The following is an 11,891-nucleotide window of genomic DNA, read 5'->3' on the forward strand; positions in this document are numbered from 1 at the left end:
TACTTGATTGTGATTAGATCTGCAGCTTGAACCAAGCATTTAGATCTCCAGGTAGAACTGAACTAAGAAAGTATCAATTCTACAGGTAAACTCGATTTAGTTGTACAGTCAATAGTATCACCCCATGACCCTTATTCTCTCAAGCATTTGTCAAATGTAACACATAGACTTTGTAAATTTTGCCAGCAAAGGATATTACAGCCACACTGGTTTTTTTTCAACATGAATGTCATGTGTTACTGTAATATCTTCTTAGAGAGAACAAAGGAACAGTGCAATTAGAACAAGGCAATCTCAATGACTTGGAGAACCATATTGTTATGTTAAAAGTACATAGAAACTAAATAAAATAAGATAAGATAAAATTCAAAAAAAGCAAGTAAAAATCATAATATATATCTGCATATCACAACAAACTTACGTTTCTATGTGCATAACATTCAATATGAATATAATTTCTGTACTCTAAAACCATCTTTCTAAATAGATCATCTTGATTTCCATATAACTGGTGTGTGAAGATAGGCCTTTCTAGTATTTTCCATTAATGTATGCCACATGTTTTTTCTTTTTGTTATTGCTTATGGCAGATAACACGTTCAAGATTACTTACAGTCATTAAAACCGTATTTTCATCCAATTCTGTTTCTATTTTTTGTGATGCAGTGAGTCACTTTAAGACTCTATGAGATTCATTCTGTCATAATGTAGAAAGTACTACAAGTAGGTTCTTCATTTTCATTAGTTGTAATCATTATCTTTGTTATAAATAACAATTTGGTTTTCTATATCAGTATACACAATGTTTAAATCAATCATGGTTTATTTTTGTTTATTCATAACTTTTGAATTTAACAAGTATATGTGGTATTCTCAGGTTAAATTGATTTTCACAAAAACGTTTTAGATAGATCAACCTTATGAAGGGTGGTATTGGTGTGAAAATTTCTGACTATAACTAAACTAGTTGAGTTTAAACAAAGAAGTTAACAAACTGAACACAACATGTAATACAAAATGAAAACAATATATATTTATTCATAGACATGAACACACTGTTTGTACTTATGTAAGAACACTTGAAGTCACCAGATACTGATTTACTGAATTGACCAACAGATTTTTCCCCTCAAGATGTTTTCCCGTCAACCAGCTATCTGAGATCCTGTGTAAGCAGTTTAACACTGACGTTTCTTACTTAACTGGAAACGTTGGATTTACACAACGCGATTAGTGCTATCACGTGACCGATCATTCGCATTCAAAATAAGGAATACTGCTCTGATTGAACTTATTGCCCAACATGTAGTGTTGCAGTAATATCTTCCTTGGGTAGAGCAGGTATTATTGCTAGGGCACAACAGAGGAACAAAGGCAGTTAGAACGTAGTCAACTTAGTTTTTTCTTTACCACGTGTTAGGCGAAAACTTAATAGACTCCGAATAAACGAGATATTTCGAAAATTTCTACATTACAAAAAGATAAAAAGCGGATAGTATGTCCACATACTGTATATGTACAAACCATAATGTTTTAATATATTTGTTTTTGTTTGAAATAACTATGGTATACAAAAAAAAATATGGGGAAAAGTTTTACTGTGTTTGATTCATTATACAAAGGTGCTTGTTTAAATTTTGTTGGACTGTCTGTGCTGTATCCGCCGCAGAGATCCAACCCTGAATTGTATCGTTATAACCTCTCAAACATACCTCTGAGCCATCAAAGGACAAATGTTTGTCTTAAATTATATCGAAACTGTAAGAAAACTAAATATTTCGATATGAGCATTTAAAAATATAGTCTTGTTCAATAATACTGAATAATAAAATGCATTTTTCGTGTACTGCATAAATCTTTTTTAAACAACCCAACAATTTGAATATGTGATTAAATTATAAAAATGATGTACGAAATAATTTATCTAAACCTATGAGCATAGAAATGTTCTTTGAAATATAACCTCTCAGTTGAAAAAAAAAACATCCTAAAAGTGGATTGTTTAGGAATATGAGCACTTATTGTTTGTCCCAAAATCAAAGTATAGTGTGATCAAACAATTTCTATTACAGTAGCTCTAAGAAGAACTACATCGTATATATTTTGCTTTCACTAAAATAGTCCAAAAGTCAGCCAAAAACTAGCATGTCAACCTGTACTGCACCTTATGCTATACATGAGCTAAACTACCAAGTCAGAGAAGTTAAGGTTCAGGCTTTAGTTTATTTGTAGCTAAGCACAAAGCTACACAAAGGGCTATCTATGCTGTGCCCACCACGGGTATCGAAACCCAGTTTGTAGCGTATAGGTCCAAAGATTTACCGCTGTGCCACTTGGGGGGGGGGGGCAAGGTTCAGATTTAATCATCCCTAGTTTGGAACTGTTGACTAGAAGGAGGACATCCTACTGTTATGCGGCTACTCTGAACCACATATCGGAACAGACTGTCACATTTGTAAAGGCATTATTTCCAGTTTCTTTTCGCAGCTCAAACGTTGAACCTTGCAGTAACCAGCCTGGCAAACTAACAAATAAGTCACACCCTGCCAAAGATCGACAGATAAATCACAAAGTTCAAATGTTGGATTATCTAATAATCTCCAGAACAAGTAAACCGTTTTAGAATAACTTTGAGGTGAAAAATTCTAAAATTGTATATTTTCATCAGATAGCACGTGTTCTCGGTACGCTTCAGCACTTATAACTCTAATATTCGGGGTTATTTCCTGGTGGTGAACAAAGCACAAATAGCCCACTGTGCAGTTTTAGGCTAAAACCAACAAACAAGTATTCCACATTCAAGGAGTAAAAACTTGTAAGGCCAATAATCAATCTTGAATTTTGTTCGTTATAAAATATTTGAAAATATTATATCACTAGACAGTACTTTGTCTGTACTGAAACTATTATTATTATATCAATTAGCAACATATACTGCAGGTGTCAAAATGTAGATTATTTTTTTTTTATAGATTGTAGGGGAAAATGAAACGGCTGAACATTTCAGAAGATAATATACTAAATAAAACAGTCACATGTTTAGGTAAGTCTCATAAGCTGCAAACATTCATTCCGAATAAATTTAGTTAAGTAATTTTTCCATTTTTTTAAACATACAAATTCAGTTTTGTATGTATGTATGTTGTGTTCTTAATAGATTTTCGTTTATTTGACCTTGTTCAAAAGTTTGTGTTGTACTTTATATTCGGAACTCCCACCATTCAGTTGTTCCGTTACATTATATCATACTCCTTTTTCCTACGGTTGGACAGCGGTAAGTTTACAGACTTGTAACGCTAAAATCTGGTGTTCGATTCCCCGCATTGGACACAGTAGATACCCTAATGTGGCTTTGCTCTAAACAAACAAACAAATCCCCTTATGGGACAGCGATAAGTCCAGCTGCCTTGCCTCTAGTCTTACACTGCTAAATTAGGGACGGCTAGCGCAGATAGCCTCGTGTAGCTTTGCGCGAAATTCAAAACAAACAAACAAACAATCTTATTTCAATCAAGAAGGTGATTAGGACACAGACGCATAAAGATGTTAATGTTTCTTTAGCGCAAAACTACTCTTTTTATTTCAATGGGGCCCGGCATGGCCAGGTGGTTAGGGCGCTCGACTCGCAATCTGAGGGTCGCGGGCTCGAATCCCCGTCACACCAAACATGCTCGCCCTTTCAGCCGTGGGGGTGTAATAATGTGACGGTCAATCCCACTATTCGTTGGTAAAAGAGTAGCCCAAGAGTTGGCGGTGGGTGGTGATGACTAGCTGCCTTCCCTCTAGTCTTACACTGCTAAATTAGGGACGGCTAGCGCAGATAGTCTCGTGTAGCTTTGCGCGGAAGTTTTATAACTCCAGTTGATTCACAAACGCAACAATAAAAATAAATTATTATTTTCTAATAGACCACTTAACTGAATTATAATTTATTAGCAAAATATAAAGGAAAGCTGGGTGATTTAATTTGACTAAACTTCACCATTTTCTTAAAGTATTAATTACTTTCGGTTACTTTCTCGGATATATTAACTGACTTGATGAAATCTGATACTAGCTAAAATTGATTGAATTTCTAGCCCACCATGGTATGGGTTTTACCAGGTGATTTGTGTGGATATGCTCCATTTCAGATTTTAGTTTGATATATCAATATTGATTATTCTCCAAAAGAAGTTTTCTGAACATATGATTGCTCAAGTGTGTTGCGTTGTTAACTTAGGGGTAAAATAGGTAATTATTGAAATATTTTGATATCATTAAACTTTTTTCTTGATTTGATAAAGTCTTATCCTTTGCTTGGCTGTTATTAGTGTGCTTATGAACAGAGATTTGGAGAGCATTATTCATGCTACGCAACTGTTTAGCGAGATAAACTGAACGAATCTAATAAAAATGTAATTTTCTGTTTACGACACACGTCAAGATTATTTCTGGATAGTACATGTTAACACGTCTTAATGAAAAAAGTTACCTGTTTATGAGTACGTGTGATTTACTGCATTCAACACCTCGTATAGCGTTGTTCACGCAGCAAACAAGGAAGAATATAAAGATATACCTATACTTCAAAACTCATGGTTTTATTGGAACGAGAAAACTTCGCTTTCATTTGTTAGCTGCTTCTTCTACTATTATTGTCCTTAATCATTGACAAAGTTTTTGGAAACCTGAATATTTCAATTTTAAATGATTTCCATTTAATTAATAATAACATTCAGTCAAAAATAAAAATAACTAGATAATGAGTATAGCTCATTAAATGTGCAGTTTTTTTATGTTGTTACATATAAAAATTAGATTGCATTGTTTCATCAGCTGTATATCCTCGCTCTTAACGATGTTTTCGGCCGTAAACCCAATAACATTTCACGAGATTCAGTCATCTTAGGAGGTTTACGTTAATCATAATTCCATATACTAAGCTAACAAGTTAAAATAATTTCTATAATAAAAGTATAATAATAAAAAATTGAAAGTAACATTAAAGAAAGAATAGAATATACATTACATAGTTTTGACTTCTTCAAAATATCAGAAGCATAACCGTCGAAGCATGTACAGGAATTGAGTACAAAATTAAACTGATTCGAGATTAAATTCATTTTTTCCGGTTTGACAATATCCAGATCACTTATCTTCGATGTATTTGAAGTCAGATACAAGAGTTTGAATAATACTTAATCTGTCTTAAAATACTGAAATCAAGGAAAACTAGGATCATTTTCCATTAAAAGTACACAAAGACATTGAGAGTTCACTCAAAAGATTAGCAGACTTTTAATAACCATGAAATTATTAGTTAATGGTATACACGTATTAACAAAAAACAATTATTTTCTTCATTATAAAATTGGTTTTTTTCTGATGAATAGAAAATTGAAAATTCTTTAGAAAACAAGATATCAATTATTTTTAATTTTCTATTTTAAAATTCCGAAAGTCTACTGATTCTTCTCATTTTTGTCTTAATAGCTGGAAAACTTATTTATCATAAACTCAAAAGTTTTTCAAATATTAGCATAGTTTTGCTAGACATTTGCTTGATATTTCAGTATTAAAAAATAAAGAAAATACATTGATACATTTCTTTCATGTAATGTTAAACTGCAACATGTTTAGTTGTTTAGTATGCGTTGTTCAATATTCCGAACATTTAGTGATCGGGATTGGTTGTTTTCTAATGAAGAATATATTAGTTATACAAACACTGAACCAAACAGCTCGTTGAAAAAAATTACATTTACACAATATCAAAACGTAGCAAATAGAACATCTTATTTCAACAATAAATTTACCAAAACATATACTGTCGCACTTATGTTACTTGTTTATAACAATCACCGTGAATAGCTGTTTCGTGCAGTAATAGAGATTATTTGGTTATAATACTACTCATATTCTAGTCCAATCACGTGATCACATTATACGCTTCAGACTTATTACATACGCTGCAAAACTAAGACATCGCCTAATTTAGTTCATTATGGAAGATACCCATCCACTGTTTCAAGTGGAGACTATGTCTGGGGGAAGATACCCGTCCACTGTTTCAAGTGGAGACTATGTCTGGGGGAAGATACCCCTCCACTGTTTCAAGTGGAGACTATGTCTGGGGGAAGATACCCGTCCACTGTTTCAAGTGGAGACTATGTCTGGGGGATGATACCCGTCCACTGTTTCAAGTTGAGACTATGTCTGGGGAAGATACCCGTCCACTGTTTCAAGTGGAGACTATGTCTGGGGGAAGATACCCGTCCACTGTTTCAAGTGGATACTATGTCTGGGGGAAGATACCCATCCACTGTTTCAAGTGGAGACTATGTCTGGGCAATGTTTCAGATATGAAGCACTACAAAAACTGATAATATTCATCAGGTTGCCCAGGGTTGAAATTCTGCCGGTATTCACAGGTGCTGAATACCGGAACTTATTTTAGCTGCTTTGTCGTTTCTTGTGTTTACACGTAGACTTTTTCTTTTTTCTCAAAAACAGGTCCACTTCACCCAGCTAAGTATGTCTACTTTTATTTTTATTTTTTTTAGAATTTCACCCCTGACTGGTTGCCCATATACAAAGGATATTCCAGTATGCATTCTCTTTTCATCATAGAATACAGATAAAAATATTAATTTTATGGATTACTATTAGCAAATATTTAAAAAATGTACAGGATGTCTTTGACAAAAGAACAACAACAACCTTTTTCTAGCTATTATGATAATGGGGGCCATAACAATCAGTTGTATATATATGCTGCAATACAGCATGGTTTTGAAGAAGTTTATTCTTATCAAGATAGCTTTTGATATATTTGTAAAAAAATTCATATATCAAAACCTAATACATCAAAATTTATAAATATTCTATTATATCACATTTTATTGAGGGGAAAGACGAATGCAGAGGTGCGTTGCCATCTCTGGTACCCATCCTTCGGCTTGTTTGATTAGTTACGAGATTATTAAAAAATGGGATCAAAGGAGAAAGCGCTAGGGAATCGGATCGTTTTTCTTCGATTACACAGACTCCTTCACCTCTTGCATTACTTTGACTTGCTGCCTTCGATTCTAAAATTCCGAGGCTTTTCGCTCGTTGACGGCTGTTTTTTGTTCCTGGCCGGCTGGAGTCGCTCTCTGCAATGAATGGAAAGGGAAATAGAGTGGATTTGCTTTATTCGTATCATAACACAGCTTTTGTATTTGTGAATTTTTCACTCTCGGAACTTCCTAGCAAGTGAATATGTTTTCACATAAAGTGAAACGAATAAAAAAGGTGATCGGTAAAATTATTGTTATAATATCTAAATAAGAAATATCTCAACTCTAATAAAATCCAAGAACCTACCTCCGAAGCTGAAGAAAGAAATAAACAAATAATTGACAGCCCGTTTTACTAGTTTAGAAGTAAAGTTTAGGATTTATAACCATACCTTCAGCTAAGTAGAACATTTTAACCCATAATACAATGAAATCGTTTCTGGAACTTCAAGTATTAAGCTTTCCTAAATAGTTCGCAGCAAATAATCGTAATATTGCGATCCTCACCTTCAATTCTATCCTTATCTGCTGCAAAAGCTGATGAATCTTTTTGTACTTTTTGGTAGTTTTTCACAGCTTTATCATCGGACTCCATGGGTGTGTCTTTGAAATGATGTAAGATATGTTCACGAGAACCTACAGATTCACTGCTACTCTCAGAGTCCATAAATCTAATAACTTGGTCCACGAAGGACAAGGGACTAAGATGAGAGAGAGAACAACTCTCCATCTGTAAAATTTCTTGAAACTCCAAAGTTGGCACTTTAGTATTGGGACTGGATCCCTTCCTAATGCTCTTGGGACTTTCTGGTAAACATGCGGGAGCTAGAACTACATTCAGTGAAACTAAAGACAATTTCCTGCAAAAATGAAACGAAATTGTAGTTTGTTTTCTTTATCCCTTTTTTCTAAACATTTCAATGAGACAAACAATTATTAATAGTGTTTTTTTGTTGTTATGTTTATCTTCGTTAAACCAGTTTCCCAAAACTAAATATTCCTATAGATATTCCGCGTTATGGAACATAATAGGCCACAAGTTAAATTTTAAATTGTAGCTTTCGGATGGCATCAGTAATGTTATTCTTAACTTTTGTTGCAATGATTTTGTGGTTGTAATAAACTTTATAGTAAATGTTACCTGACAGGATGTTGTTTCTCAAGAGGTTCATCAAATTCTTCTTCTACGGGAGATGGAGATCTGGATATTGTGGTGAATTCCCTATTTTGCCAGAGAACTGGAACTATAAGTTAAGGAGATACAGCATTAGAAACGTGTTATTAATTCACCACGCAATTTAAAATACTCTGAAATAATTCACTAGAATTTTGCCCTGATCATTGCAGAAATAATTGATCAAATAACCATAACTCACAGAGTGAAGTAATAAAAGTACGATTCGTAAAGATGGATGTAAATAATTTGAACGGGGCAAATTGAACCTCATTTAACAGTTTTGGTTTGTTTTTGAATTTCATGCAAAGCTACATGAGAGCTATCTGCGTTAGCTGTCCCTAATTTACCAGTGACAGACTAGAAAAAAGGCTAGTCAAAACCACTCACCGCCAACTATTGGGCTACTCTTTTACCAACGAATAGTGGGATTGACCATCACATTATAACGCCCTAACGGCGAAAAGAGCGAGCGTTTCCGGTAACGGAGATTCGAATTTGTGACTCACAGATTGTACGTCGAGCGCCCTAACCATCAGGTCAGGTTTTTAACTGAAAAGCAGTAGTCGTGTACTTATGCACTGGTAAATACGCATTTGTGATTATTATGAAAAATAAATAATCCAGTAATAAGAAAAAGCTAACTAATCAAGTCACTTTACAAAAATTATAAAGTGAGAATATTGATAATAATAACTCCGAACTTACTGAGGAAAGTGATAGCTTAGCTAGTAATGAAAAGGCATTGCTTTAATAATAGCGGCTCCATCATGATCAATTGAGTAAACAGAATCAATATTTTGTACGTATCATTTCAAATATACAAGATACATGAACAATAGAGCTAGCATACAATCTTAGAAAAGGTATAGCTGATTTAAATATAATTTCAGACGATCAGTTAAGATTCTCACAAATTCTTAAATGCATTTTATTCTCAGCTATATCATCTTATTGCAAATTATCTCCAAATATTACATTATAGGCTACACTTGAAGAGGTAATAGAGCGCAGTGTCGGAGTACGCTCTTTTCTTTGATCGAATATTTACAAGGCTGCTGGTTCAATATATCCTTTGTAAAGTAAGAACAGGTTAATTATAAAACAATGTTCGAATGTGTGCCTTCCAGTGACTCAGAGGACTACAGGCTTCAACTCTAAAAATCGGGTTTCGAAACCGGTCGTAGGCAGAGCACAGATTGCCATTTTGTACTTAACAACAATTAACCCGAACCAAGTTTACTCTTGTGGATAACATATTCGAAATGACACATTGAAGCAGGTTTCAATACCTACCTTACATTTCTAAAACCATTTAAAAGTAAAACCACAGCTACTAATGAGTCAATTAATTGAGATGTGAATCCCATAATGCACTGCTTCATTAGTCTTATAAAGATCAGCAGATGCTGGAGAAACCAAAAGTAATTAAGATGCCACAAGAAAGAGAGTCACGGGCCTTATAAAAGGTACGGTTATTGGATGCAGCATTGATGGTGTAAGTGCATGTAGATGTTTGAGCACACCTGTCAATACCCAAGTTCATTATAATTTATGTGTATATATATTCAGCAAGGCGGTTGTAATGTTAAAGATGATCGTAAACCAATGTTGAGAAGATCATTTCTTTAAATTTTTTTGTTGGCAGAAGATTGTGTTAAAAATGCACCTAAGCCTACTAAGTCGACATACTGTCCATTACTAATATCGGTTTCAGATATATTTCAACCACCAACATACCCACAACATATAGTGTTAGATATGTTAGACATACCTAAACAAATTAACCAGTCTCGAGCAGACAAATGTCTATTTGACACATACGTTATTGTGACATAAATAAAACTGACGAAAAATGACAATCCACCAACTTAGTCAAATTCACTCTGTTACAGTTGTTGCAAAGTGATTTCCTAATATAAATGGCATCTCAACAACTAATTTGTCTGTCGTATCCCAGCAGGCCTGAACAGCCCTAGTATTAAACGAAAAGCACTGGGTAAAGCAGATATAATGTGGTTGACATATTATTTTGCACTTTTCTTTACTTTTACTCAGAACTTCTTATTAATAATTACTCGTTATGTATGGCATTGCTCAATTTATACATACCTAAATACAACTAGTATTTATGTTACATACACCTAAACACAATATAAACTGATATTTATGTTACATACACCTAAACACAATATAAACTGATATTTATGTTACATACACCTAAACACAATATAAACTGATATTTTTGTTACATACACCTAAACACAATATAAACTGATATTTTTGTTACATACACCTAAACACAATATAAATTGGTATTTTTGTTACATACACCTAAACACAATATGAACTGATATTGAGGTTACATACACCTAAACACAATATAAACTGATATTGATGTTACATACACCTAAACACAATATAAACTGATATTGATGTTATATACACCTAAACACAATATAAACTGATATTGATGTTACACAAAACCTATAACTTATCAACGATGTATAGTAATATTTTCATCAGAAATATCTAGTTAATAACATTCCGAAGATGTAGACTATGTTTCTGTTAACGACTACTAAACACAATATACTAAATTCCACACACACTGACCTTGAATGTCTTCACAGTTTAAATCACCTGTGGAAGATGAGTTTTCAGGAATCGGAGAAGTGATTCCATGGCTGACTATAATCAACGGTTCGTCTAACTCCTTTAGTCGAGCTATTAAAGTTTGTAATTCAATATTTTTCTGTAAAGAGAGATTTTTTTTTAGAATTATCGTGTATGTATAGTTCTAGACAACTTGTTCACATGCATCTGTATAACTGAATACAACACATAAGCATCAAATAATCAATTACTGATTCATGACTGCTTTGAAATAAATTATTTTGGCTGCTTATGGATAACATGAAACGCACAACACAGAAGCAACGGAAAATCAATTACTGATTCGTGATTTCTTTGAAATAAAGCTTATGGATAAGCTTATGCTTATAAGCTGCTTATGGATAACATGAAACAAACAACACATTTTCCAAATCTGCAATGAAAATATATACCTTGCCAGTTAACCAAAATATAACCATATACATTTTACTCTCTTTACATTACTTTACTAACTTATTTATTTTGTGTTTGCGTAAAACATCTTTCTTAAAAAATTGATTAGCTCAGCTTAGTTATGACATAATTAATAAAAATAGCGCAATGAGCTTTCGTTTTGGTAGAAGTAGATCAAAGATCAAAATTACAGCAAAAAGTGGCTTATATATCTAAGGAAAGGAGAGTGATTTCCACATACAAGGTTGAATTTTGTAAGCCCACAGTGCTTGGCTGTTACAAATACTGACCTTTAATGGCAACGTCTTATTGAGAATAAGATATGCTTGCTAATTGCCAGGATACTTAAATAATTAAGTACATCAGTATGCAAACAGCTTGCCTTTTAAAATATACTTTAGGTAGGCCTACATAGAAAAGTATACAGAGGATTGAGTACGTTATATTAAAATTATTTTGAAAATATTAGGTCGTCAAGAAATTAATGTTGCGTTTTGGAACACTTTCATTACCTCCCCCCCCCCAATAAACGTACATCACGTATAATAGTTAAACGAACCCCTAAACGTCATGTTAGTGTAGCCTGTATAATGTGTAAACTTTAGTAA

At 33.5% G+C, this 11,891-nt stretch overlaps 1 protein-coding gene across 1 annotated transcript in view; it reads right to left on the reverse strand.

Moving 5' to 3' along the window:
• Positions 1-5,455: 5,455 nt before the first annotated feature.
• The window catches only part of LOC106457620 (gamma-aminobutyric acid type B receptor subunit 2-like), a gene marked incomplete at its 5' end in the record, with an annotated part of 50,430 nt that continues 43,994 nt past the window's right edge, over positions 5,456-11,891 (reverse strand). The window contains 4 exons of the mRNA XM_022383616.1: positions 5,456-7,136; positions 7,548-7,900; positions 8,182-8,284; positions 10,831-10,969. Of these exons, the coding sequence (XP_022239324.1) occupies positions 6,856-7,136; positions 7,548-7,900; positions 8,182-8,284; positions 10,831-10,969 (876 nt within the window). The remainder of the gene's footprint in view (positions 7,137-7,547; positions 7,901-8,181; positions 8,285-10,830; positions 10,970-11,891) is intronic.

This window comes from Limulus polyphemus, unplaced genomic scaffold, assembly GCF_000517525.1.
Source record: "Limulus polyphemus unplaced genomic scaffold, Limulus_polyphemus-2.1.2 Scaffold352, whole genome shotgun sequence".
In the NCBI taxonomy this organism is placed as follows: domain Eukaryota; kingdom Metazoa; phylum Arthropoda; class Merostomata; order Xiphosura; family Limulidae; genus Limulus; species Limulus polyphemus.